Genomic DNA, 27,945 nt, shown 5'->3' on the forward strand with positions numbered 1-27,945 from the left:
ATAAATACAACTGCAATACTTTCCATCCTTTTCCGTTTGTTACGTTTTATTTATCCGTTGGTTTTGTTTAGCATTCTCAATCTTTAGTGTTCTTGCTTAGTTATTATTTAGTATGTATACCCGACAGAAATTTCAAGTTTGTTCGTTTCAATTTCTCTCTCCTGCTAGAGTTCAGTATCAATCGATCCTTCTCTCCATTCACACGATCCTCCTTCAGCTTCTGCTCCGATTTCATTTTCAGTTACATTTTCCTCGCTTACACTAAATTAACTTTTCAAGTAGGACTTTTGCTTTTCATTTTCTCGGTTTTGCTCTTTCACATGCGATCTCTTCTGTTCTGTTCGCTTACAAGTATAAATATAATTTAATTTTTCTCTGGTTATTATTATTTTACGTTCTTTTTTTTTTTTTTTTTTGTTACGTTCAAGGACTTTCTGTGGCTTTGTTAAGTTACCAAAAAGCAGCAAGAAATTTGAAGGAATATTCAAATGCATTTAACACAGGTTAACTAAATAAATGCCTTCCCCTAACAGAATCGAACTTTTTGTATTGCAGCATGACTGACACACTGGTTAAAACTATACTGACTGACTGGAATATATGTTAAAATTTCAAAAATATTTTATTGGTGACTATGACAATGCTTCGACTTAATCCAGTCAGTCAGCAACATTTTATCAGACGTCTTTTCGACTGTTATAAATATTGTTTGTTCTTACAGATTTGAAAACAGTTTATTACTTTACAATAACAATTTGCGCTCTGGATCTTGGAACAATAGACTAACTTAGTGTTTTGTTATTGGTTGGTATTCCGTTTTCACGTGTTTAATATTCCGTTAATATAGGTTTTTATAAATATATATGCGTATAGACTTAGAAGTACAAAGTTCTCAGACCCCAACTACAAGTGATTTTAGGAAAACAGTTCTCCAGTAAATCAAATTCAATTTCAACCAAAAATGCCTGTCGTTCAAGTATCGCAAACTGTGCGATATCCAAACTGAAGGCAGGAGTCTGATCCTTCTTGAGAATTTTAACTAAAATTGGGAGGCAACACAAAATTCCACCCGAGAGGTAAATTATAGCTGACAACGCAAATATCGAAATACATTCAGGGGCTAGTGGAAAACAAAACATTCATTTGGCGCATGTCAATAACACCGGAAATATAAATAAATTCTATACATCAACGACACTTCTAGAACTGCAGCTGGGAAATACATCGAGAGATATCAAGAGGAGTGACTATTAATTAAACGCATGCAAACTAGTGAGCAGCTAAATTCCTTGCGTTCCTTTCACATATCCCTAGAGAGATCTAGAGATTTCAATTCAAGCTTTTCATGCGCTCGCTTCTTTGCCCCTCAATTACATAGAGTTTATTCTGACTCGACTCTGAGTTTTGGTTAGCTTAGGTTCGTCTGTTTTTTTCTTCTTTTATATACATGTTCAGATATATGGTTCGTACGCCTGTCCACACGGTACAACTTTTGGCTTACAAAATTAAACTCTCATCCGACCGGTCGTGTGCCACCCAGGTTTAAAATTAAAAAACAACTTGTACACCGCTACATAAATAAAGGTCCTTAGCCGTAAACAGGGGGAGTGGTGATGATGGGAGTTAGGTGCTGGTGTGCCGAGCTCCGTTTTACTGCGCCTTGGCCTTGCGCAGATAGGCTGCCTGATCCTCGCCAGCGCCGATGAACTTGGAGCTCTCGCTGGCCTGCTGGGGGCTGCTCGACTGCTTGACCACATTCTGGGCTGCCAGGGAGGCGGCCATGCGCCGGCTCTTGTGACCACCGGGCGCCAGGTACGCCTTGTAGAAGAAGCGCGCGAACAGGACAAAGTAGCTGGAGTACATGGCGATCGACAGATTGATGTTGCGCTGCGAGATGTGACAGGAGGAGGTGCCGTGCGTCTTCAGGAAGCCATTGGCCCACACGTTGATCGCACATCCGATGATCATCTGAGCCAGCTGCAGCGACGTGATGATCATCGAGATGAACCTGGGCGGATTGAAGCGGGCCGCCTTCAGAGCATAGTAGCTGTACATCACCGAGTGCACGCAGTAGTTCATCACGATGAACCAGCGGGCAGAGCTGGTATATTCCGTATAGCTGAACCACGAGTAGATCAGCACGGTGATGTGGTGATACCTGTGAGCGAAAACTATTCAATTAATATAAAGTTCAAGTTTAGTTAATTGTTAGCGTTCTCAGGGAAACTACAATATATTCAAATCAAATCATTTTGATCAATCGAAACAGCTTATATCACAAATAATTCGCACCTTTTATTTCCTAACTAAGCCTAACATATAATTAACGCTAGTTTCATATGCCGAAATAACCGTCAGTGAATCTCATTAAAAGTAATTCGCTATGACTCATATGTATTGCTTCACTGCACCTATAAAACGTATTTTTACTGGTTTACTGGTGTTGCTTGTCTAGTGAAAGGGCATTTTTATCTTTTAGTAATAATAATATAAGGAAATTCTCTTTGATTGAACTTAGACAGCAGTATTCCTTATGGTACATGAGTACAAGTTCTAGCAGATGCCGCCACATGTGATGCAAATTGTCATCATAAGTAGCTTTTCTCCAAAGATGGAGCATATTGCAGGATGTTATATTATCACTCCATCTTTTTTGACTACTCTAAGAGTGGATCTTGGATGCCCAGTCAGTGTTTCGCTAAACTTACCAGTGCAAAAAGATGAGTGGCTGCTTGCGGAGCACAATGAATATCGTGTCGCCCAGCTCCGGCAGTTTGCTGAGCACGAAGAGCCAGGTCCAGAAGCCGCACACGCGATCTTGCTCGATGTAGCTGTGGGAGAAGGTTGGGAATATCGGTCAGTGATCGTTGATTTGCATATGGCAATCAAGTTTCCAGCCGCACAAGCAGGTCATGCGGACAGACAGGCACTGGAACCTGTCGATGCAAGGCCGATGGGGAGTTCAATACCAACCTGGGCACGCAGACGGAGTGGAAGAGTCCGTAGTGACGCAGCACGTGAATCAGCTCCGGCGCCGTTCGGGCAGCACCCATGATGCTGAACATGGCCAGCAAGGTGTTCCATATGATCAGCGGGCCGCGCAATTGGAATCTGCAATAAAAAAAAAAAAAACAAAAAGGAAAGGAAACTTTAGCCATGCAGGAAAAATACAGTGGAAAGGTACCAAGATCGCTTGAATTTGGGGTTTTTCCAGACAGCTGACTTTGCGCGCCTTAATTTATATAATAAATTTAAATATTCTAAATCAATTACGAATAAAAGTTAGCTTCGCAAGCTGGCTGATGACTTCAGAACAATTTTTATTTTTATTCCGACTCCCACACTTACCAAAAGCAAATACTAGAATATTTTACTAGTTGGCCCTTGAAATGAATGATGCATATTTACCCGGTGCCAATAATCGCGAAATTGCAGCGGAAAAAAAATCCCAAAAGATCAACAAACTCTAACGATATTCAATTTTCCATGCCTCCGTCCTAGACGAGCGTGACAGTCAAAGATCAAGTTGTTATTTGCCACAGCAGGCAGCAGGCACTTAATATGTGCGAATTTTTGTGTACGAGTAATGCATGTAATGACATCAACCAACCCCCAACTTGAAGATGCCGCACGGGGGGTCAGTCAAATAGTAGTAGAAACTTGCGCGTAACCTAATCTCCTGAAAACGGGTAACCTTAGCGCAATTGTGCCACTTAGTTGCCAGGGCACTTTGAATAAACTTACTTAATGCGAACATTCGATGCCATGGAATAGTCATATTTAGCTGTCACGGCATGACCTAATAGATTACAGTCGATTACTTTGTCTGTGGGCGCGCACACAAAAAATTGATAACGCAAGCGGTCAAGTTAAAACAAAAAACCTCAGGTGATCTCTCAGCTCAATTTAGGAATCTACCAAAAGTGGTTGGTCGCGGGAACGACACGTGTTTGGGAAACAATGAGTTCTTCTATAGAAAGAGACACCCATTAAAACAGCAGTTCGATTCCAACAAAGAAAAAGTTGCCCACACACAAATCAAAATACTGGTTTTAGCATCTTAGTCAGACGAAATCTGGCTAATGAAGTTCTTTTGGCCAAATTATATTGAAGTAATGAGCCAGTTTAAAGAGCTTTATGACTTTGGGAACAGCTGAATCAAATACTAATTATAATCGCACCACTCAACGAGTTCGCTCGAATGCGGAATTGATTTGAGTATGCGTTCTAAATCTTAATTAGTAATAGCAAACAAAGTTTACGCAATCAATTGGCTGCAAATCAGTTGGCCAACCTTATCGGTGGCCCGTTTACTAGACTGTATATTCCACAGCAATTACTCATAAAAATCAACACCAATGGAATCGCATAAATGTGTGATATCAGTTATCACAATGTGTAGTTGGTTGGTGGGCAAACCAAAGAAATTGATTGCATTGACCTTTAGCCTGGAGAGAAATTTCAATATTTTTGAGCAAACAAGCAAAGTTTACTTGCCAAATCTCTTGGCAGAAAGTCGGAAATATTCGAGAAGCAAAGTTTATAAAGGAAATGTTTGTTTGGCCCCCATGTCAGAGCGTCAACGGGTTTATGAAAAACACAATCGATAGACGGTTATTTCCCAGCCAAACAAAGCCATAAAGATTGCGTATTTTGGTTTAGTCTACGCCACTTTTATCGGGCGCAATCAGAATGCCCAAATTGAATACGTATTTGTGTCAGCAAACACATACCAAAAACAGCTCACTCAAAAATCTAGCCGAGATTTGCATAGATAATGCCCACTGTACTAAACAATTAAGCTTGATGGGGAGGGGAAAGGGGGCAACACTGAGCGGAAATGTTCATCTAAGAAATTTAGTTGCACATGTGCTCTAGTTGGGAAACTTAAAGAATCACTTCTATTAATAACAATTACGCGCAGAAGGAATTGTCTTGAACTCTAAGCTTAGATGATACCCTACAAAATCAATGGTTTCAATTGTTATTTCTGCCTGAATTACTTAGCAATTTAATTGCATGTGCAAAAAACTTATTATCACTTTTTAATATTATGCAACAATTATCCTTGAAAATAAAAGCTCATTATAAACAATGGCTTTAGCTATTGTAATTTATATAAATTCCGATACAATACTAGTTTTGTAACATATTCAAACATATTTCGATTAAATTCAAAAGACAACAACTGATTCAGGATTTAAGAACCGTTTACAAACCACCCGCAATATGCGTATTCAATTCTCCACGAAAAAGCTCTTTTCACTCGACAGGCGTCGCTATGATTCCCAACCGGTTCTGGTTGCATGGCCATGAGTTTCCAGTTGCAAGCTGATGGCAATTCGTGCCTCAAACTAATGAGTAAGGAAAACCAATCAGCCTTGCTAATCGCTTGGCAGTATTGGCTTCTAGGCAGGGGGGCGTGTCCCGCGCCCCTTGAAGCTCAAATTTTTGCAAGGGCACAGGTCGTCCCCTCCTCCTCCGCGTGGGTGGCGTTCGGCCGAGCGAACCGGCGCCTACTTTGCGTCCGGCTAGCGAGGATCTCTGGGTGCCATCCCACGGCTGGGTGTTGCGATCTGCCCGATTGATAATCCATGCGTGAGAAAGCTTTAGACAAATCTGCCAGATTATTATTACTTTGAAGATTGAAAATGTATTCTTCAGATATGTTTATGTTTATGAAGTGAAAAAAGTCCTTTGAAATACTACAAAAAGTGAGGATCTGACCAATGATTTGATTTCTATAGAATATACTATAAACTATAAACTACAAACTGAATTATAGGAAATTGAGCAAGTGTGCTCATTAAATATACTTTAAATATTTGATATAACCCAAACGTATTAGTTTTGGATTCTAACATTTTTTCAATTCAGAAGATGCGTATTAACGAAGTCATGCACATCATGTAAAAACAAACTTATACTTTGAACTGTATAAAACAAAGTTCTAAGCAATTTTAAAGTGTTAATATGCCCAATGAGTGTGTATTAGCAACCAAATGGGTTAAGTCATTAGAAGCAAACGCGTATATAAATAAACTTTAAATATATCCAAAGGTAAAGTAAACATAGAAATTAGATATCAAGTTAAATAGCTTAGTTACGAATTCCATTGGATCTAAAAATGATGAAGCCAAAGTTTAAAGTTCAAAGTTATATGACATAAGAAATCGAAAATTAGACTGCGTAACAAATATCGCCATAATCATGGCGATGGCGCATTTCTTGCTAATATTATGGCAAGTTGATGAACTTTCTTTTGCTTTCCACTTTGTGGCAGCAAATTGCATAAGCAAAGAGAAAGACTTTGGCGAATAGGAGAGAGCAAATCTGTTAAATGGAGAGAGTAAACCTGATTTTGCAAAGTTTGTAAACAAAAAAAAAAAAAAAATGACAATGGAAAAGCAAGCGAGAAAAGGTTGCAAAAAAAAACCGCAGAAATGTTGGTCAATTGATTATTTTACGCAAAGTTTTGGCTTGGGTTAAAACTCAGGTTGTTTGGGTTGATATATGCAGAGCCACCTCTATAAACCCCCCACCATTATACATATATGCACATCATTTTCCAAGCGGTGGCACACTTCCATACGCTTGTACACCTGTACACCTTATATGCCCATATACCTTGTACTCATATCAATATGCATGGAAATAGGGTACCAAATTCGCAACATTGTCCCCAAACTGATGCAAAACTTTTTTTGTTTTCGGCGACCTTTGGCCGTCTGCTTTTATTTTTAAAGATAATTTAGGTCTTGCTTTGAGTTCGGTTTTTAATTATTATTCATTATTTTTTTTTTTGCGCTGGTTGTTCACATGCTGGCCAGATTTGATGTCACAGCATTGACCAAGTTATTTCCGACCGCTTTCAAAGTGCAACGAATAAATTATTGTGAAAGGTTGGAGCAATTTTTGCTGATTAGGTCATTTTTTTTCAAGATAACTTAATCAAAAGCTGTGCACGGGAAACCCAATTTAATGGCAGATTGAAAAGTAAAATTAATAGCAATGCGACTAATACAACATTTTGCAATTATATATTACTATGGAGATAAACGCGTTTTGTTTCGAATGCGAGTAATTAACAAATTATATAAAAGATACAAAATGTAGGCTGTAAGGCTGCTTTAATTTCCATCTTATAAGATCTTTATTTTCACCGTAACGTGCTTTGAATTGTTAATGAGCCACGTTTTGTGTAACTTCAAATTCCTCCATTTAAGTAAGTCCAATGACCCATTATTTGCCATTTTTTACATTTCCCTAAAAATTGTACTGAATATTTGGCGTTTTCCACCTGAAAGCACTTCAGATGCTAGGAGCACTAATCTTATCAACCTAATTGTTTATGACGAAAGGGAAACTAAAGTGTTTTTTTTTTTTGCCAATGGGCGCTGATTCATGGCTAGAAGTTTTCGGGCAATGCGGGATGACACACCTGCTGCAGCAGGTGGCCGATAAGCCGTCAATACTCAGACGAAAAGCAACAAGCCATCCAGTCAAAACAATTCCGGTGGCCGACAAAAACGAGTTATTTCTGGAGGGGGAAAAGAGATCCACTTTTAAAGCAAATAAAAGTGGGGAAAAGTGGCGTGATATGAAGATGCTGAGTTGAGAGGAAAGGGCCGCCGCCAAAAAAACACAGAAAGAAAGAAAAAAGAGCAAGCGGAGCTTTTCCCAAAGCTCCAACATTGAGATCTCGAAAATGGTATCTTATGTAGAAAATATATCAAAACATACACAAAATGCCTATTAAAGAAACGCGGAGATTTGCTCGCCAGCTCTGCCCACTTTTGACCAACTGTTTGCGTTAACGGTTGTCGTTAATACGATGTTAATATATGTATGTACATACATATATGCACACTCATAGGCCGACCAAAATTGAATTAAGTTTCACTTTCAGCACTGCCCTTTCTCGTCTCTCCACGTTCGTTGTGTGTTTTTTTCATATTTTTTTACTTATTATTTTCGATCGGTCTACTGCGGCATGTGAATTATTTTTTAACTAAATGCTGTGGCTGGTGGTAATAGTTAATTGCGGCAGTGATTGTAATTGCAGGTGCCCGTGGAGGGGCGGCAATTATTGTTTAATTCGCAAATGTAAATGTTATGCAATTGCCACGCTTCAATTGCAAAAAAAAAAATTTCCCCGTAGCAACACACACGCCAAACAACATTTTTCCAACCATTTAAGGACACTGTGCGTGGTGAGAGAATCCACATTAAAGGACATTATTATTTCGAGCGAGGGTGGACCTAGATCCTAGGTCCTCTGTACTCTGTACTCATTTGTCCTCGACACACTATTTCCAGTTGTTGTGATATAAATAATGCAATTTGCTCGGAACAACATGAATAATAGCGAGAAACCAAAGCAACTGAATGACTCAATCGCTTTAAAATTTAAATGATTACAATTATCGGTCATCGTGCTCCTCTGCAAACACATACATACATTATTCGCTGCTTCAGATTTCTATTTTAACCACTGGGGTCCCCACACACGTTGCCCACCCCATCTCATATCGCCCCCTTATGAACCCTCCTCCTTATATGGTCACAAAACATTTGCGCACGCCAAAGCTACACTGGCCAACAGGAACTTGTTTTTCACGCATATTACATCATTTGAATATCTTACTTTATGGACCATTAAGGCTTTGCAACTTATATTTTATAGATTCTTTGTAGAGTGCTTATAAGCTAATTTTATTAGGCATATTTAATCTTTAACCATTTAAGGAGATGTCAACTGTAATACGCAATACGTTATGGATACTAAAAACTGAAATATTAAAATTCTCCAAAGGCTTCGACCTCTTGTTTACTTTTTAACTATAAAAAAAAGCAAAAATCACTTTAAAGTGCTGGTAAATATTGTAAACGCAATCAGGTGGTCCAGTGTACCAGTGTCCAATTGAAGTGGACCTATAGAGCGGCTACATGTCAAAGTGTCCTGTTGGAGTTCCGTCCAGGACTACTACCCACAACCCCGTCTGCGTGGACACACCCACTTCTTGCATGACACACAAGCACATATGTACATACATACGTGCCACATGGTCGCCGTGGAAAACTTTGTCCGTTGGGCATTTGAAATGAAACGAGTACGACATGGCGTGTACCTATAAACCTAATCAGTTTAATGACTTTAATGGCGCACTGTCCGAAACGAGTGAAACAAAACAGAAATTCAAAAATTAAATTCATGAAAGATGAGGTGGAATGCAAGCGGGAAGTCCACTCTCTAAATATGTAAATGTACAGTCGGTGGCATGCGGTCAGGTGCATTTGCATTCTTTCAAAGTTTGCGATTAATTTTGACACGCTGTTCAGAACCGTGGTTGCTAATTAGAGATTCTTAAACATGGCATGGTTTGGAAAACGTCAAATATTGAATATTCATGCATGTGTTTGAGTATTCAAGAAGTTAAGTAGCCATGCTGAGCAAGCGGAAATCAATCCGTTTTAATTTGCCCAATTCATCCTTACCTTGTCAGTTTTTTAACCCCAACAGTTCGAAAGAAACGCCTGCATTTTCACTAAATTCACACCTTTCTGTACCAAGTACATACGTCCATTTGCTTAGCCGACTCTCCTCCATGTGGGCAAATATTGAAATGACATTCCGAAAAAGCCAAGTGTAAGGCAAAGCCAACAACAATAAAGTGAAAAATTAACCGACAGATCCCCCGACGAGTGTCCGCGTAGAGAATCGCCAAGCAACCCAGGGCCAAGCCCCTATATAACTCATCCAAAAACCCAATGGCTTTGGGTCGGAGTGTGGGCAGGAATCGCTACTCCACATTACATTATGCAAGCAATTGAATCATGATGTGGAATTCAGGGTTAGGAAAGCCACATCAAATAGACTTATCTAGCTAACATTTTTTAGAATACAAAGACGTATGTTTCGAAAGATACTCAGAAGGAACTTATATAGCCCGTTTTCCCCAGTTGGACAATAATAAACTTTTCTGTTAGACGGTAGCAACTTTCTACCGAATTTCACAGTGGCCTTAGCAAGGCTATAAACAGCTCCAAACCAGGTGACAAAACTGAATTATGATCTTGCAAAAATACTGTCTAAATGGCATGTCACGAGCCCAACTTAATTTGGCCACAAAGCCCGATGACGACAATTAGAAGCAGGAAGGCAAACACAGTATCATAGGCAAAAACGAAGCGAATCGAAACGAGACAATTGCCAGCACGAATAGCCGCCAATTGGATCCACCACAGGTAAATCAGGTAACAAGGAGGGGACAAACAGCGCTGACTGTTGGAAAAATTGTTAAAATACCCAATCAAATAGGTCTTTAGCCATCGGAAAATACACCTGAATAGTGCGTGCTCAGGTGCGAATGCGAATTGTTGGCTATTTGAGCCCGAGTTGAGGATTCACCTACAACATTAGTGTTTGATTAGCCGTAATTTAATATAATTACACGTGGAACTCAACAGCTGTCTGGGCTAATAACAAATGTACACTTGGACTCCAGTCTTTCCGGAGAATAAACCGAAACAAAGCGCGACTGAGTCAATATAGGGGTTTCCAGGGATTGGTTTCGATAAACAGCAAAGTTGTTTCTACCGACTGCAAGGGGCGTGTGCACTTGTGGGTGTAATTAACGCCGCTCCCCGGCCGCCAGCTAATAATTTTCCAAGGCCAAAGGGCGCAAGTTCTTAACCCAACCGTTATTTCACTGAATTGTCTATCTAAGCCACCAAAGAACACATGTTTTTTAATCGCAAAACTGCTTTAGTTCACATAGTTCAGTTCAGTGTGGCAGACTCACCTAGGCCGATTTTGCATAAAGTGCTGACCACCGAAGATGACCAGCATGTAGATGCCGCAGTAGTAGAACACCCATGTCCAGTTCTCTAGCATCCATTTGCGCGTCCGCTGGTGTATGAAATCGTTCTCGAAGTCGAAGATGTACGAGTAATTGGGCGTAACGCTAATGTCCATGTTGATCATTTTGGTGGGCTTTATGTGTTTGAGTTGGTGGCTATGTTACTTGGGTTATATGCAGCTGTGGATTGACAAGAAAGTAGAGATAGATTAGTTAATGTACTCAGAACTATCTTGTCAAAGATCTTGTACAACTTTGTTAAGGAATATAGCTATTCGTATTAGAAATAGCTATTCGTACACCAGAACGATTTTATTAAATTAATATTAATTTAATATTAACAATAGGTTTTAGCTTCTGCTGATTAAAAACTAATTTAAATATACATCGAGCTATACAGCTGTTTTATTTGAATAAATAAAATAATATACTGAAAGTACCCAATGAACTAGGACGGTTTAAATTTTCTCATTTTGCTCTGTATGACTTTGTTTTTTTATACATTACGTACTTTTAAAATAGGCACACAAAAAGGAAAACACTTTGAATATAATTTTTTAACTTATGGGAACATTCTTTAATTATTAAAACTACAATTTATCTTCGAGTCGAATGTTTTTAGTTTTTTTTACTGATTGCAGTATCTTATCTGTTTCCTAAGTAATGGGGATTTTACACGACGATGTTTAAAGCTTAATTCAGTAAAAATTCCGCACCACTCCCCCTTATCAAAACTCACACGCGCTCTCTCACACACACACACACACAATCAGGCACATAAAAAGCCCGCGTTTTGTCGCATAAATTTCTCGGCGACCTTCCTTTCCCCTTCGTCCCACACCACTCCTCCTCTCATTCATCCATTTCATTGATTTTGCCAGGCAACAAAAAAAACACCGTTGGTCCATGGCTCTCTCTTACTCAATCTTTCTTCCCTCTCACACCCCTTCAAACACCTTCCCGCTCTTGCTCACTCTGCAAGGGATGTGCAACGCTTTCATGAATGGCGCACGCTTTGTGGTTATCTTCATCTACATTCTTCCGCTTTTCACACTTTTCACACCTCGTGCTGAAGCTTAAATGGATACACAAACAACTTGATACACAAAGAGAAACATTGCTCGTCAATCGGAGGTAAAATCTTGACATTAATAATTAAGTTTAGTTAAATGTGCATGAGTTTTATTTTAAATATTTAATTTAAATGTGAGAATTTTAAGATCCCCAAAATCTCTAGCCGAAAAACTACACTAAAACTACAAATTAAATACATTTGGAGTCTCCGAGTTTGGTTTTTTTTAACATTCTACTTTTATATCTTGAAATCACAATACTAATAGCTGAATCCAGGGACACTCTGAGTCCTGTAAGCTACCCCGTTATTACATCACTTTTCTCACAGTGTTCTGGGAGCACATGAGTGAGGGGGTGGCTGTAACGGAAAGTGTAATTGTGGTAGTTTACAGAGAGCGCCAGTCTGGCGCGCTCTCTCTTCCTCTTTTTCTCTGCCCACGAAAGTCTCGTGCGAATTAAAAGAACTTGAAGGAATGCATAAGCAAACAGCGAAACCCAGCAAAATACAAATGAGACAGGGCAACTTGCCGGTGGGAGGGAAATTAGTTTGAATGCCTAATTGCATGCCAGACACGCGACTAATCATACACACACTCGACGCGCTCACACTTTTACGCACTCTCACTCACTCTCGCACACACAGGTGATTTCGTTTTGCCATAAGCTTCGCTTTGGTTTGATTTGGAAGCTTTTTCTGTTGTTTCTTTTTGAGTAACATATCCGGTTTTTTGCGCGAGCGCTTTCAAAAATTTCTAGTGAAATTTTTTCGATGCTCCTAGCGGTTTTTATGTTTCCGAAAAACAAACTGCCCCTCCTCGCCCTAACTTTGCTCTCACGCAAAAACACGCGATCTTTGCCGAATTTTTTCCATTCGTATTCTGGTTCCTGCTGAATCGATAAAGTTCTCGGTTAAATCAGCAAATGTCTGGGAAATATGTTTTTGCCTCTCCTCTCTTTCGTTCTCTCTCGCAGCATCGGATGAGAAAAAAGGGGCGCAAAATAAGGAGGAAACCAAACCACCGCAAAACATCAACGAGAACACGCACTCACACAGATATCACAGAAAACACGGTTACTATTTTCGAACGCTGATGTCTATGAGGTAATTACATTTGCTCGCCGCCTCTTATCGCAGTATCAATTGGCTGGATCACAACACACACGGCTGGCTGTCACACACTTCTGCCCCAGCGACTCGGTTCAGCAAACTCAAAAAACTATCGAATTTGCCGGCGCAAAGCGAACTGAACGTTTAGCTGGCGGTTCGGCTGCTTTATCGCTATACTTATATATAGGAGATATTTTAGTACCAATCATGGCGCTGGTACTTTTGCCATCGCGGTATTTTTCTGCGGCTCGCGTGCGGTCACATCTAGCTGCGTGCGGGTGGAGCTCTATGCACACTGGTTCCACTCCTATTGGGTACTAGTCAAACTTACTTATGTTGCAAGGAACAGTTAAGCCACTAGTGTCTTTGGTTAAGCGTAGCAAGATGCATTTGTATGCCCAAATTATTAAACAGTATCGCGAGTTATACAGGAATATTTTTGTTTTATGGTTATACCGACATGAATCGTTAAAATGTTTGGGGAGAACGTAAGCTGGTAAAAGTTAAAACGATGATCGATCTTTATTTAACTTTTTGATTTGGTTGAAAGTAACGATTCTTTGTTCGTGTTGCATACGTAGACACAAAACTTAAATACCATATCACTTTACGAGTAATGGGTATTAGGTAAGGACCACAGCTCATTGGTGTGTAACTTGGCTATTAGTTAAGCGATGGTAAAGAACTATGTGGATTCCATCATTTAAATTTAAGACCGACCGTACAAAATATAACGCTCTGATCGATAAACGGCATTTAAGTGGAATAAGCTTTTTTTTTAATTTGAATAAGAAGCGCATATTTTGTAAAAGATCACTATGACTTTTTGCCTTTCAATATGTTTTTTATATTTTAAAATGTTTTAATACGAAGCTTATATATTCTTGTATAAAGAGTAGAATGGTGTATTCCGAATGGGAAACTATTTTGATCAAAAGTAAAACAACTATGGTTTCTTTTCCTTTCCTATGGCAACATCAGATCGCTCAAAGCGTGTGTGCCCTTTGAAGTATGCTACACTTTGTGTTGCATGGGACCCAAATACCCAAACTTTGGGTGCAAAAATATTTAAAACTCATTCTCAAATTGTCTGGGTGTGTTTTGGTTTATTGTAGATGCTATATTCTATTAGAGTTTAGACATTGGTTGAAGGAGTAGTGAGAGCATTCGGTATGAGGATTCTTCCTCTACACCCAATGCAGTTAAATATATTAAAGCGTTGTACCAGCCATTGTGCAACATACGGTTGCCACTACGATCTACGGTCTTACATGGCTACTTATGTAAGTCATATCCTACTAGATCACAGTTGGTGGGGGCCTGAGGACAGCCCTCCCTTAACTTTATTGAGAAGCTCTCCGATCCGCAACGGGATCTGGACTAGAATAGGCCCATGCTGGACACGTTCTCCGAGAGGATCATCTTCTGGACATCGCAGAAGACATCACGGATGCATCGCGTATCCGTGGCGACGGTGAAGTGGTAGTAGCACTCCCTTTCCGAGGTACCCAGATCCACCTGATTCCGTGAGTGTCGCTTGAACGGCTCCTGTGTGATATCCACCAGCTTCTGTTTGATGAACATCTTCGTCCAGTCACTCTCGCCAAAGCAATTGTCCTGCTGCGGCCTCTTGCAGAAGTCCTCGTATTCGGGAAAGTAGTCCACAATGTGCTTGCCGGCCCGAATCTTTCGCTCCATGATGTCGTACTTGTTGAGGAACACGATCAATCCGGCGGAGGCGAGGAAACGATTCTGCCACACGGCTCTGAACAACTTCAGAGCCTCCTGCAAACGATTCTGGCTGGGATCCTCGCGCAGATTCTGATCGAACTCGCTGCACGAGATCAGGAACAATACGGCCTGTATGCCTTCGAATACCTGAATCCACTTATTCCGCTGATCCCTTTGGCCACCCACATCGTACATTTGGAACTGCTGTTCGCCACCACCCATGCTCTTGGGAATGGGTACGCGGAAGGTGATTTGCGAGATGCCGGTGGTGATCTTACGGCTGTGCAGAATGTCCTCGGTGCTGGGTATGTATTCAGCATCGCTGATCCGCACAAAGTTGTCCAGGAAGCTGGGGTAAAAAAAAATTCAAACTTTAGTAAGGTTTTTTTTTGAATAAATGGGAAAGAAATCTGATTTTGAATCAATCCAATTAGATACTTACTATTTCGCACTATCCAGCAGGGGAAACTCATTTGAGCGATCATAGCAGGCGCGAATACCCACATCGTTCCACAAAGTAGTGACGTGGTCGCAGTACTCCTAAAAATACAAAAAAAGTAACCCAAAATTAAGTATTGTTTTCAAGTCAGTGATGGAAAATAACATCAACTCTTCACCGGAAGATTGCAAAAGCCGCTTGGACAGACAAGTACGAAAAGCTAATCCGGTAGTAAAATTGTCTAGCTAACCGTCTAAAAAAATTCTATTTGCTGAATATATGATAAGGATCATAAACGCCAAGATTGTGTCACTTTGCAACTGTCATACGAATGATCAACATCAACATCAAAGTAACAGCACAAAGTCAACTTTAAACTTAAAAATAAAATATAAGAACCTCCAAAAAACATACTCTATTTTGGTCTGATATGATTATTTATTTCCTCAGTTAACTTAAAACTCTGAACGTATTCGAGTCACCTATTCAAACAGTCAGTCATAAAGCAAGGGGAATCCGAACTTCGGTACTTCTTTTGTTTATGCTTGGCATTACTCACTGGCAAAACATAAAACCATGAATGACTGGCATCTAGATCTGGGAAAGGCCCCGCCCACTTGGAGACCTGAACAGCCTTGGTAATCTAATCGTAAGCCATATAATGACCACTGGTTAGAGGTACATAGATAAATTTCGGAAAGATAAAGCAGATTGCGCCACATGAATCACATTCAGAGGCAGCGTTGCAGCTGCGGCAAACTTGAAATAAAAAAAAGGAAAGAGCAAAATAATACAATAAGGCCCGGGCCAGGAAGTCCGATTTACAAAACACTTGTTTTGGAAAGTTTTTAGACATTCCACGCCGCCCAATGGACACGCTATCAATCAAATCGCCGCTACTGATAACACGAATTCGATCGAAAGCCGTTGGAGATTTGACGCAAGTCCGGCGATTGACTTCAAAGTCGTTTGCTCGGATTTTCGACAGCCACAACGAGCATGTATTTCAAACTGCGACACCACGACAACAGACTTTGAAGTGCAGCGAGGGATAAGATACAGATAGTGGGGGCACCACTCCAGGTGCCACTCCGAAACTCACCTCGTTCATATATTCGGGTGCCGATCCGGGCAGAGAGAGGATATAGTCCGCCGATCTTTCGCTGGTACAGCTGCCGAAATCAATGCCCAGCACTCCCATCTGACCCACCAATTGCAGGATGGACTCGTGGATGTTCTGATATATCTCGGGTATCTTCTCTCGCCGTTCACTGTAAAGAAAAAAGAAAATTAAGACCTTGAGTATGTGCTTTGAAAAAGATATATTCCAGAAAAAAATATTTAAAAAAAAAATACTTGAAATATTCAGTTTGTTTTTGGACTGATTTAAAACTTAATATAATATAGTATAGTACAATGGTTATTGGAATGCCAAACTTACTCGTCTGTAAATCCGTTGATGTGCAGTATCCGCATTTGCTTGATGATGGTCGTCTTGCCCGACTCGGCGGTGCCTAGTAGCAGGATCTTAACGGTGGTGTCCCTCACGCCCTTGGCCATGTCCTTGAGCACGTGGTGGTCAAGTGATACCGGGTACTGATCCTCCTTGTGGGTCATAACCGCCGCTGGTTTCGCCGGCTGTTGGCGCAAACACCGCAAAAGTCTGCATTGGGGGAAAAGAAGAGAAAGCAAATTTGCTTAGCACATTGTTTGGCGACTTCTAAGGAAAAAAAACACGCCGATCAAAGGCATTGCTATATATAGAGATTCTAAATATTTACATACACCCCAAAGACCGTCACCCAGCCAGACCTGATGTACATATGTATGTTTAATTAAAAGCACACAGAAGCCGGAGACAGCGGAAGATACGGGTACGTGGTCTATTTCAACTACTACGGAAAATACGCAATAGATAAAACCGCATTGAACCCCCAAAGGGAATGGGAGATGTGGGGGGGGGGGGATTCTGTCTGGCTGGAAACCGAATCTTACGTGTTCAAGCGATTATTGGCAGTAATTAAAAAGAGTAGTACAAACTTTAATTAGGTGCAGAGTACGGTGCGTGTTTAATGTTAGTTCGTCAAATACAATAAGCTAAAATGCTACTAAGCAAAGTTATTTGCCAATTCATGCCGACGATATAGAAATTGTTCACTTGGGGTCTATATCACAGTGTAAATACTTAAGATCATTACTGAGTCACAACCAATATCGCAAGACATAAAATTGCAATTATCGTCTTATAGTATGGGAATAATAAATATTTAAGAGCGAGTCGAATGCACTTCAAGTGCATCTGGCATTCCTACAAATGACTTTAAATGACCAGGATGTTGAATACTTAGAGACACGATCACTACTCGACATTACAAGTGCTATTGCACCAAGTTCATGATGTTTCCAGATCGTAAAAAGTGGCAAGCATTTCGCCAATTCAATCTGAAGTTGCCAAGTTTGAACTCAAAGTCGGAGCAGTTAAAAGAGTTATCAATGAATTTGGGTTATTGGGACTTTGATTGGATCACGTTTAGATATCGCCAGACATCACTCCGCATTCCAGACAATCAAATTAACTGACTAATTGAACTAATTGGAACTGTGGAAAAATTCAATTCCCCCAATGGACGCACTTTGCTCCAGCTGGACGTAAAGTATATCTGCTTTATATACCACCATCGAGTCATGTGAAAATCATTCACTTCGAGAGATCGACCCAAGGGGGGAATCGGGAAATGGGGCTGGGCGCCTGCAATTTTATGGCCGGCAATTCTAATTGGGCGATTGCCAAAACCTGCTCAAGACCATTGGCTCTGGCTGATTTTCGATTTTTCAGCCTTATCAATTGGCGCCCGCCACTCCAGATACGAAACGCTTCGTTATCGAACCTTGAGAGCGCATTGGGCATATTGCCTTCTCATTTTCCAGTAAGTATGATGAAACGCTTTAGCTGGCTAATTTAAATGATGTCTTCTTCGCGGTGGTAAACCATAACCTAGCCACCAAGTTTACGATCCTCGTATAACAGTTAATCATGAATATTTCCCGCAATTTCGGTGGCAATCGAATGAGGAACGAATTGGGGAACTTTTGATGAGTGTGTCTATCTTTATGCCGCCGTCGGTAATTTCTTACTTGATTTTAACGGGCCCTATAAACTGGGCCGAAGTATTTATGACAGCTTACAACAAAGGAATGGAACCCAACCAATGTCCATTGACCTCCTTACAAAAACGAGCGGATAGCAACAGAAAACTATATCGCATTTCGGCTGATTGGTAAAAAAAAAACAAATAACATTACTCGGCCTGACAGCTGCCAAATGGAACGTGTGGCTAATCTTAACAAACGGTCATAAAATTGTATAATTTATTCACAGATAATTTTTTTGTAATTAACTCAGCTTACGTGGGAGTTATGAGAAGCGCAGAGAAGGGATTGCATCAGCCTTAGGGTGACAATATGACTAAAATTTCGAATTAAACTGGAAAATCTATGTATATATTTCTTTCATCATATATGAACAATGTGAGCCGTTCTTGCTGTATTATTGTGATATATCTAATTGGAATAGCCCTTGAAAGGTCAATCAATTTGTGGTCCTTTGCCATAAAGTTAATTTGCATTATCTAGCCGACGTGCAGTCTGATTTGGGTTGCCCAAATAAGTGTGTGATTAGCACAGCCAAATATAGAATGGAAAAATATTGGATATTCCGCAATGATATCATTCGCCCACTGATACGAATTATATGAGAAAACCTGTATATACCCAAAATTCACTTCCCACATTTCTTATCAAGCTGCTGCATAAAGGTTCCAATTTCGGGGCAAAAAACTGTGATTTTCGTGGCCATTCGAATTTCAGGTGGAAGTGTCGGCAGATAGGAGACATATTGTTAATCATTTATACCAAGACCCAATTTCGTAGGAACTACAAAACCAAAACCCACCTTAATTTCATGGTTCTGAATGTTGTACCAATTGTGGCCGATCGATTATGCCTTGGTTAAGTGGAAACTTCTGACGTCTTGTTTATACACTTGCTGCTAGCTCTGTTCACTGGCACACACACACACACAATTTGTTATTAAATACTTTGGATTCCACTGAGTTTCTGTTTTCTTTGGCCGGGAATGTGTTTATCGAGCACTTGAGTTCTTGTCACTGCTATAATAATATCCATTTGTCTGTATCACTGAACTTTCAGCTCTTGCCTGTGATTCAGGGTTCCCTGTTGTTTTTTTTTTCCTGCCGGAATACGTCTAACACCGTTTTATGATCACACAGCACTGAAAGTACCAGCGAATGGGTTGAATTCTTAAATATCAGTTCGTTTCCATTCAATTCCCAGATAAGGTCCCCCAAAAAGAGAAAGAGCGAAAGAAAGAGCGGGCAAGAGAGAGAGAGAGAGCTCCATCGAGTGGGCGGATGGGTGGTGGTGTTGGCTTTGGGGACGAACGGGAGAATCATAGCCACGAATCGTTTGTTAATTGCTTGTACGGGTGTTCAAAGTAAGAATGTACAATATCAGTGATAAGATATCAGGCCGAGGGTAGCTCACAGCATATAGAACAATGTCCGGTGTGGAAGAGAGTTATTTAACCGGAGAGTTATAGTTAACGGTTTCACTCAGCTCTTAAGCGCACCAAATTGTCAAATCATCGATTTAATCGTAAGAGTATCTGAATTTGCCAGAATTCATTTACAACACTACAAGCACAGCGAGAAATAGTTTGAGTTGTGTTTCAAGAATTAGTAATCATGATCTACGCTAAAGTGCTCTGATAAATATCAAATTTACCAATTTGTTTATGCTAACTAGATTTCTGGGAATGTAAGATATAAGCAACTAATCTTTTTCCCGTTTATATAGATTTCGGGTAATAACCAACTATGAAAAACGTCAATACTTTGAAAAACCCATATCGACAACCCTCTATATTAGAAATATTTCTACTCCAAATTGAGCACAAGCCTTACAGTTTTGGAATGCCACTTGTCCCTCTTCAGCACCAACAGAAATTACACTTGATCGCAGGGGAGGATTACGGGGGTAGACCGTTTGTTTGCATACTGGAAGAAGAATTGTTTTGCAACTATCTGCACTCGAAAACAGGGCACTCGAAAGAACATGTAATTAAAATACAGGGCCCCCAGTAACACAATTCAAACGGGTAGCACAACAACCCATACCAGTCCAGCTCAATTCAACTGGTCCGATCAGAACTCAGGCCTTATCGCGATAATGGAAGATAACTGGCCAGCCAGCCCGAGAGGATTTGACCCACTGTCAGGGATCGTAAATTAACGGTTCGCCATCGGGCTTCGATCGGGCACTCATGGTTCACGGAGGTTCACTGCGATCTGGGTTCTCGATGCGTTGAACCCATTGACCGATATGGAGGACCGAGGTGGATCTGACCTGTGGGATTCCTTGGGGGGGTGCTTCTTGAGTTGCTGGGCAGCACTTTGCTAAACCCCACTCCACTGCCAAGGTCGCCGGCTGCTCGAGCCATCCACTTATCGGACAGTCGATGTGCTCTGATTCCATACCATCCCACACTATACATATATGGTGTCTTAATTGTCTGTTTGCAAGTCGTCTGGGAGCTGAGAAAGAGTCACGCTTCGAGATAGAGACATTTGGGCATGGCCCTGCAATAACCGCGAAATTTGTGCGAAAAGCGAAAATTTTCCTACCCATTGAAGGCCATAAAGTCGATTTTATGGAACGGGCCCCCTCATTCGATATTAGCTTCACTTACTGGGTAATGCGGGCATGATAAAAAGTAAGGAAAACCAAAGCAGTCGCCTTCACTTCGCCGTAATTCGTTCAGTTTCAATTAGTTGGCACGTGAAGAGTTACTACTAATGAATTTTGCGGAATGGAATTTAAACTATTTTGTTTACCACAGGCGAGATTGAAATTCAGCGAATTAATGGCAATCGTTCAAAATATATATGTACACACCCGAAAAACAAGTCGCCAATCATTTCCCAGTATCAGTCGTGATTCGATTCGATTCGATTCAACCTCTCCAGATGTTGTGGGTTTCCGTTTCAGTAGACAAGAATCCGAAGTCAGGCGCACAAATCGTATGACTGACTGAATGCCAAATAGTCCTCTCCCGAAAATACCAGCGCGTTGGCATTATATAAATCTGATGGGGCTGGCGATCGGGATCGTAAATCTTAATCCGATTGGAACCCATTTTTTGGAACGGTGGCGCTAATCATGTGGAACCTCTTTCTGTGCCCAAGTAATCTCAATCTTCCCCCTGATAGTGCAGGAGTATACTTGAGAACCCGATATTGGGTATAAATTAATGGGGTAACTGTACTTTAAGGTGGCATGGGGATGTACTTTGCTTTAAATGATCTAATACCTAAATATGTTAGAAGTTAAAGTATTTCCAGAAAAAAACGATTCAACTTTTTCCATCTTTTATTCACGACACCTAATCTATATATCATTCCGAACGTATTTCAAAAAGAAATATAGGTGTTATATTAGCTGAGTAGAAGAACCCATGAGATCCTATCTGTGATTCGAGCAGCCCCTGTCATCACCCAACCACGTAAGCAGCTAATTCCGGGGACGTTGCGCCTTTGCCAGAATTCCTGAACGTGATCCCGGGCAATCCATCCATCAAGTGCGGTACCGATACCACAGCTCCTACGGCTGATAGATATGTACATATAGCTGTGTACTTTACTTACCTCCCCAACTGACTCCCCCCACTTGGGTGTTATTTGTCTAATTCGACAACACAGAAGGCAGATAAACGCGAGGCGCTTAATTTTGCAATTGTTATTGTTTTGGCTGCAATGTTGACAAGCATTTGATTAAGGAACGATGGGTAAACGGGGGTGGATGTGGATGTGGGTGGATGGATATATCAGTGGGAGCGGAGCACGTCTGCGGTTCATGGGTGGTGTACGTTGGATGATGGACGAGCAGCAGGTTGAAGTTGAATGATAGCATGTTGGCCATGCGATCGAGAGGTGGGAAAACAAGTGAATCACAATTGCTAGCTGTTTGTTTTTTATTGTTTGGTTAGATATTAAACGGAGTTACGGAATAAGGCAATTTAGAGAGATGATATGTAAGTCCCCCAATTGAACAAGTCTTCGTTAATTGCCCTCTTTTCCTGCAACGCAGAACTTCATTTCATAACTAAAGCTTTTAATAGCCCCATGCGATGGCGAAGAGGTAATCCATTTGGTTGTAATGGCCATAAATCAAACAAATATGAGTTTAAGTGCCAATGCCCTTACATTGAGTTTGCCAGAAAACAAAGCTGTTGAAAGCCGTTTGGAACTGCTTCTTCAAATAGAACTTTTTTATGCGCCCCCCTACTATAAAGATGTTGAGATTATCGGTGCTTAATCGCTTAATAATTAGCACTGCCTCGTAAAGAGACTTTAATACCCTAGCACTCCCAGTTTTAGGTGCCACTTCAGGCCAAGTTGCTTGGACACCAGCTGGTCACGTGGGTTTACGACATACTTTATCCTCGTATCTGGAGACAAGTGGTTTCGATTTACCCCATCTGCATATGATTGGTGATTGCGCTGTCAGTTGCAACATAATGCCTGCCTGCATTATCTTATTGTAATACTGACCGATCTGCGTTGCGTTGAATGGGTCAGTTCTGGCATTATATGGCTACTTGCGCTACTTCATCGATTAAGCAAAATAAGAATTATTGTGGACTTCAGTAACACCATAAAGTTCTGCGATAAGCCATAGCAGCTCGATAGCAACGAACCTGGGAATACTCTTTAATACATTCAGTATTAGTCTGGAAAGTCTTCAAAGCTTTTATTAGATTTGCCTAAATACAGTCCTTGTTTATTCAGGTGATTTCCCTTATCTAAGAACTCGATTGCATACCACGCACAAAAGATTTATAGTGGCGCAAACGGAACTTGGCAGCTCCAATCGCCCGTCGGTGCCTTTGGCTACTCTATGACACACCGAGTTAGTAGTTTAATGCTAAATTAAAACATGCAGTGCTCTCCAGTTAAATGTATGTATTATTATATGCTTTACAACTAGGCGAAAACAAGTGGGCGCTAAAAGAAGAATCGAATGTATTGCGACAACGCGGCACGGAAGTGGCTTCCTCTCTTCCGCCACCCCATTTCACATCACTTCAGAATGGACCATTTGAGTTGTTCACGTGCCGATTGCAGAACCTAAAAGATAGATAGCACACACATATATAGATACAGATACTCGGCAATAATTTCGATCAATTAGCTAATGAAACAAATCAAAATGAGCGCGAAGTTCCAGAACATTTTCACCAATTTTATTTTGAACATTCTCGGAGTACAATGAATGGGGCGATATGGGGAAAAGTAATCGAAATTCGGTAACATGTACAAAAGGTAAAAAGAAATTTACGCCGACACAACTACTTTAAATTGTAATAAGTAATATTATCTGGAAGCATTCATTAAAATAGGTACAATTTTACAACATTTAAACACTTTTGTTGAAACTGAAAATAGATCGTAATTAAACAAAAATGCGAATAACAAATAAATCTAGGCAAATGTGTAAAGCTTGTAAACTTATATTAACTCAGTTACTAACTACATATAGTCTTGAAAAACAAAGAGCCTAATTATTTGTTCATAGGGCGGGTAAAACTAAATGAGAATATATTTGACTGCAGGGTATCAAATTGCGAAACGAAACCAGACAAAATTAAAGTACAAACGGCTACCATTGAGTTATAAACACTTAGAAGAGCTACCAAGTAGTTAGACTACCAAAATAGACCATTAAGGGTGTTAGTTACCTGGGCAACGGTCTGTTCGGCAATGGGAATGTCATCGTTGCGCAGATCAACGCGTTTCACCACCGACGAGGGATCCGCATCCAGAATAATGCTATTTGGAAAACGGGTAAAGGTTTAAATAGAATATTTGTATTTAATAATATGTAATGCATAATATACAGTGATGAATGGCAAAGTATATCTTTTTGTACCTCAGGTGATTTCTAAAGCTCAGCCTATAAACTTAAAAACTTATACGAGCTGCATGCCTAGGATGCCAGTGCTCGTATGTATTAGTTTAATCTTTAAGTTTAATATATTTTAATATTTAGTTTGATTTATATAATTAAACTTTTGTACCTATACCCTAACATCGCAGTTATCATATAACTTTTCATTGGACTTGACTAGGTTTTGTTAAAAAAAAGGAAGCTTTAAATGCGGTTAACTACTTAGAGGCTTCACTTGAGCTGGCCTAACTCATAGACTAGTAAATAACAATGTTATTTATGGGAACTTGTGTAGTAATAATTTGATGTTTTCTAAACGAACTGCTGCTAATGAAAGCTGCTTTAACTTGGTCCCTTGTTCTTTCCATCCATCACTGTATACGCTAATACACACCCTCCGTCGCAGATCTCGTCAAATGCCAGCATGATGATCTCCAGGTTTTCCAGCACCAGGCGCTTCTCAACGTTCTTCTTGAGGATCAGGCTAATGGAATCGTAGAGGCAGTTGAGCACGGACAGCAGGATGAGCTCGTTCTCGTAGGCGTTGCCCATCACGTAGAAGAAGAGGTCCACGTTGCTCTTGTACACGCAGGTGAGTCCGTCCAGCATAATGATCTCCGTGTTGGAGCGGTGCGTCTTATTGAACAGATTCTTTTCGAAGGCCTTCTGCTCCTTCAACGTGGACAGGATGTTCTTGTCGTAGTACTTGGCCAGGATGCGGTTGCCATCGTTGTCCATGATGCACATGCCCTTGATGATATCCTGCAGCACATGTTGGGTTTGATTTTAAGCCAGTTACTTGTGTATTTTGCAATTTACCATCATAAATCCGTCCATCTTCACTTGTTTTCGTGTCTTACACGTCACTTTAGTATGACCATATTGCGACCGCTAAATTATACCAACTAAACAGTACTGCCAACTCGAGTCACAAAATAAATAGCTAGATACAGTTAAAACTATCTAGAAAAACTGTTAAAATTTTTGAATTTTAGCTAAGCCGTTATCGTTGTTTTATTATTATATTTTAAATTATAATTTGAAACACATGGGGGGCTGGCTTGCTTGACGTTGGCCGTACTTTGCTGGGGTATTTAAAATAAAATAATGTAAATGTAAAAAAAGAATAACGGTTTAAATGTAAATTATCCTGTCTTAAATAAAACAACAGTTTGGAAAGATCAAGAAAAGAATTGTCAATGTCAATTTTATTATTGCAGAAACTCTGTTTATTTTTAACTTACCTATTATTGAAGAAATCCTGATTATGACAAGAGTTCCAAATTTAAAAATTGCCTTGCCTTTGATTTGTCTGTTTCAAATGAGGTTTAAATTTGAATAACCTAGAAACAACTGATGACAACCAAAATTTGTGAATATTTTAGTAACAAGAACAGGCACACGTACAAATTATTTTCGCCCAGCCAACGAAATTGTTAGATTCAATTGTGTATATTTTTATGTGAACAACTAGAGGGCATTGCGATGGAGACTTTGCCGGAAGAGTATGTAGCCCATCGGGATCAGGAGCTGTTGGGGTGCAAAGTGGGCCGTTCCTCTCGACGTCGGCATGACCATGATGCCATGGCCGCTGCCCATGTGGTGCTGACCACCGCTGTGGTAAAACCAAAGCCAACAAAGCCGGAGTCCAAAAAGCTGCGCAAAAAGCTATCCGAATGCGAGCAGGAGAAGCAGTCACTGGCCCAGGCCATTCATGAGAAGAATCAGGAGATATCCGACCTGAAGAAATCGGTTGATTCGCTCAACGAGGTGCTCAACTCCGTGCCCATTGATGAGCTGCGCTGCAACTCCTCCATTGCCAGCACCAAAATCCTGGAACTGAGCAAGAAGAACCGCCAGATGCGTTCCGAATTGGAGCAGGCAAAGAGTCGGCTGGGTAAAAAGGATGCTCAGATCGAGAAGCTGGAGAAGGAGCTGCGTGCGCACGAGGAGAAGCTGCAGCATAATCAGGATCTGCCAAAAAAGGGCTGCTCCCCCGATGAGCTCCAAGCCAAGATCAACAGTATGCAGCAGAAGCTCTTCGAAACGCGAAACAGGAACACCGAGCTACAAAGCCAACTGAAACTGGCCCAAAAGTGCCTGCAGCACGAGATCGGTGAGAGCTGCAACATCAACATCCTGGCCAACAATCTTAATCAGGCCAATTGGCGCGGTCGTGCTCAGCAGATCATCGCGCTCAACCAGAAAGTGCACGAGCTCAAGGCTCGCTTGGATTTCTACGAGGACCGAGCCGTAGATCGAGCCGAATATGCTGCCCCAGTGCCGTTGGGTTCGGATCTGGAGTTGGTAACCGGCAGCTGTCGATCACATCATGCCAGCTCTGAGAGATTAGGTGGAGGCGATGGCGGCGGAGCCACAACGGCCAGCTTCGATCGCTTTACACCGGGTGTGCGTAAAAGTGAGATTCTTCATCGAGCCAAGGTGGAGGCTCTGGAAAAGGAGATTCTTAGCCTGCAAAACCAACTGGAGGATCAACGCAGCAAGACACTCGCCCTAAAGGTGAGGAACAAGAATCTGAACGAGGAGATGAACAAGTACAAGATTCTATACAATGAGCTGGAGGAGCAGACCGACTTCAATGGCACCAATATCAATACCATGAATGACAAACTGAACCAGCAGAGGATTCAGTACGAGAACCGTTTGGACGACATGCGCGGCGAGCTGGTCCGGGTGACCGAGGAGCGAGATCTTTCGCGCCGGCAAATGGAAGAGCTGAGCGGTATGCATCTGGAGCTGCAGACGGTGGTCAAGCAGAAGGATGTGGCCATGGCCAGTCTGCAGGATATGATCAAGAAGCTGGAAATGGACCTGCGCGCCCTATCCGGCGGATTCCTCTTCTCCTGCCGCGAGTTTCGAAAGGTAAAACTCTGTACACTAAAACATAAGCTATTAATTTGCTTAATTATATTCCGCAGGAGGAATTTGTGGGCATCCTGGATGCTCTAGAGGTGGAGAAAAATCAGCTTATGTTGCTCACCAAAACTCTAGGAGATCGTCTGGAGACGGAGAGAGCCAAGAACGAAGCAGCTCAGGAGCAGATTGGCAAGTTAAAGGCCCGTATCAGCCGACTGGAGGTCAAGATCAGGGACCTGGAGAAGGAACTCGATGTGCAGTCCGATAAGAAGAAACGCACCCAGCGAATGGCCGACTACGCCAGTTCGCTGAGTCGCACTTCTCTTAACGGATCGATTGGTTCCTTCTGCTTCGAAAATCAGTCCCAGTACCAGTCCACAAATACGCTGAATTCGGCAGGACAGCCTGAGCCCAGAATAGAGGATCTAAAGAATAAGTAAGTTCGGACACGGCAATCCCATCGCTTAATCAACTATAACTACTTATATTTTCAGTCTTGAACTGGCCAAGGAAAAAATCACAATGCTGACAGAGAAGCTGGAGTATATCACCGAGGAGAAGAACGCAGATGCCAAATTTTTCGAGGACACCATCAACAGTACGAAGACCATTATCCTTGAAACTGTACTTGGAGCTCGCGAAAAGGGATTGAGCGATCGTAGCAAAAATGCAGATAAAAGCACGAGCGAGACTTCCATTCAATAATGAAGATGAACAAAACCACGATTTTTATTTTGATTAGTTTTTATGTTCTTTGCAATGCTAAAAAAACTGGACGAGAAGTCATGCCATATACATATTTATATGTAACTGGAATGTTATTAAACTTG

The 27,945-nt window shown here is 41.0% G+C and overlaps 4 protein-coding genes, 1 long non-coding RNA gene and 2 other non-coding genes across 10 annotated transcripts; 3 read left to right on the forward strand and 4 right to left on the reverse strand.

The window, feature by feature from the left end:
- Positions 1 to 17: 17 nt before the first annotated feature.
- Positions 18 to 13,191, reverse strand: Baldspot. 2 transcript variants are annotated; one of them, NM_140652.4, is made up of 5 exons: positions 13,047 to 13,191; positions 10,806 to 11,042; positions 2,974 to 3,111; positions 2,709 to 2,831; positions 18 to 2,158 (listed from the first exon to the last, which is right to left on the reverse strand). In NM_140652.4, the coding sequence occupies exons 2-5, from the start codon at positions 10,985 to 10,987 to the stop codon at positions 1,651 to 1,653; spliced, it is 951 nt and encodes a 316-aa protein (NP_648909.1). In that variant the 5' UTR covers positions 10,988 to 11,042; positions 13,047 to 13,191; the 3' UTR covers positions 18 to 1,650. The 2 variants fall into 2 exon arrangements, with proteins under 2 accessions (NP_648909.1, NP_730187.2); NM_168678.3 differs by having other exon boundaries at positions 417 to 2,158; positions 12,987 to 13,191.
- On the forward strand, positions 5,345 to 5,582 carry snRNA:U12 (small nuclear RNA U12). The gene has a single exon (NR_001972.1). It is a non-coding gene; the product is annotated as a small nuclear RNA U12 (small nuclear RNA).
- Positions 13,192 to 14,132: 941 nt separating the features above from the next.
- Galphaf (G protein alpha subunit f) lies at positions 14,133 to 19,510 on the reverse strand. The gene is made up of 5 exons (NM_079394.3): positions 19,167 to 19,510; positions 16,656 to 16,877; positions 16,317 to 16,485; positions 15,218 to 15,315; positions 14,133 to 15,124 (listed from the first exon to the last, which is right to left on the reverse strand). The coding sequence occupies exons 1-5, from the start codon at positions 19,175 to 19,177 to the stop codon at positions 14,425 to 14,427; spliced, it is 1,200 nt and encodes a 399-aa protein (NP_524118.1). The 5' UTR covers positions 19,178 to 19,510; the 3' UTR covers positions 14,133 to 14,424.
- On the forward strand, positions 15,479 to 16,489 carry asRNA:CR46033 (antisense RNA:CR46033). Its single transcript, NR_133254.1, has one exon.
- Positions 19,511 to 21,930: 2,420 nt separating the features above from the next.
- Positions 21,931 to 22,317, reverse strand: lncRNA:CR45241 (long non-coding RNA:CR45241). Its single transcript, NR_124960.1, has one exon. It is a non-coding gene; the product is annotated as a long non-coding RNA:CR45241 (long non-coding RNA).
- Positions 22,318 to 23,239: 922 nt separating this feature from the next.
- Positions 23,240 to 25,131, reverse strand: zetaCOP (Coat Protein (coatomer) zeta). Of its 3 annotated transcripts, none has more exons than NM_168679.2 (4): positions 25,099 to 25,131; positions 24,633 to 25,000; positions 24,030 to 24,120; positions 23,240 to 23,418 (listed from the first exon to the last, which is right to left on the reverse strand). In NM_168679.2, the coding sequence occupies exons 2-4, from the start codon at positions 24,983 to 24,985 to the stop codon at positions 23,371 to 23,373; spliced, it is 492 nt and encodes a 163-aa protein (NP_730188.1). In that variant the 5' UTR covers positions 24,986 to 25,000; positions 25,099 to 25,131; the 3' UTR covers positions 23,240 to 23,370. The 3 variants fall into 3 exon arrangements, with proteins under 3 accessions (NP_730188.1, NP_648910.1, NP_730189.1); NM_140653.3 differs by having other exon boundaries at positions 25,058 to 25,113; NM_168680.2 differs by lacking the exon at positions 23,240 to 23,418 and having other exon boundaries at positions 23,515 to 24,120; positions 25,058 to 25,113.
- Positions 25,132 to 25,539: 408 nt separating this feature from the next.
- On the forward strand, positions 25,540 to 27,840 carry CG13032 (uncharacterized protein). The gene is made up of 3 exons (NM_140654.2): positions 25,540 to 27,121; positions 27,178 to 27,551; positions 27,610 to 27,840. The coding sequence occupies exons 1-3, from the start codon at positions 25,724 to 25,726 to the stop codon at positions 27,818 to 27,820; spliced, it is 1,983 nt and encodes a 660-aa protein (NP_648911.1). The 5' UTR covers positions 25,540 to 25,723; the 3' UTR covers positions 27,821 to 27,840.
- The last annotated feature ends 105 nt before the right edge of the window (positions 27,841 to 27,945 follow it).

The sequence above is a fragment of the Drosophila melanogaster genome, chromosome 3L (genome assembly GCF_000001215.4).
Source record: "Drosophila melanogaster chromosome 3L".
Classification (NCBI taxonomy): domain Eukaryota; kingdom Metazoa; phylum Arthropoda; class Insecta; order Diptera; family Drosophilidae; genus Drosophila; species Drosophila melanogaster.

Excerpts from the sequence above, each read along its gene's own strand:
- Baldspot (NM_140652.4), bottom strand. The coding sequence starts at position 10,987 with ATGATCAACATGGACATTAGCGTTACGCCCAATTACTCGTACATCTTC. Across the intron at positions 3,112-10,805 it reads TTTATGCAAAATCGGCCTAG|ATTCCAATTGCGCGGCCCGC; the intron begins GTGAGTCTGCCA and ends TTTTTATTGCAG. Across the intron at positions 2,159-2,708 it reads CCACTCATCTTTTTGCACTG|GTATCACCACATCACCGTGC; the intron begins GTAAGTTTAGCG and ends TTTCGCTCACAG.
- Galphaf (NM_079394.3), bottom strand. Across the intron at positions 15,316-16,316 it reads CACCCGAATATATGAACGAG|GAGTACTGCGACCACGTCAC; the intron begins GTGAGTTTCGGA and ends TTGTATTTTTAG. Across the intron at positions 15,125-15,217 it reads CTGCTGGATAGTGCGAAATA|CTTCCTGGACAACTTTGTGC; the intron begins GTAAGTATCTAA and ends TTTTTACCCCAG.
- zetaCOP (NM_140653.3), bottom strand. Across the intron at positions 24,121-24,632 it reads GACGAGATCTGCGACGGAGG|CATTATTCTGGATGCGGATC; the intron begins GTGTGTATTAGC and ends TTTTCCAAATAG. Across the intron at positions 23,419-24,029 it reads CCGAACAGACCGTTGCCCAG|GTTCTGCAATCGGCACGTGA; the intron begins GTAACTAACACC and ends TCTATCTTTTAG.
- CG13032 (NM_140654.2), top strand. The coding sequence starts at position 25,724 with ATGGAGACTTTGCCGGAAGAGTATGTAGCCCATCGGGATCAGGAGCTG. Across the intron at positions 27,122-27,177 it reads CCTGCCGCGAGTTTCGAAAG|GAGGAATTTGTGGGCATCCT; the intron begins GTAAAACTCTGT and ends TATATTCCGCAG. Across the intron at positions 27,552-27,609 it reads ATAGAGGATCTAAAGAATAA|TCTTGAACTGGCCAAGGAAA; the intron begins GTAAGTTCGGAC and ends TTATATTTTCAG.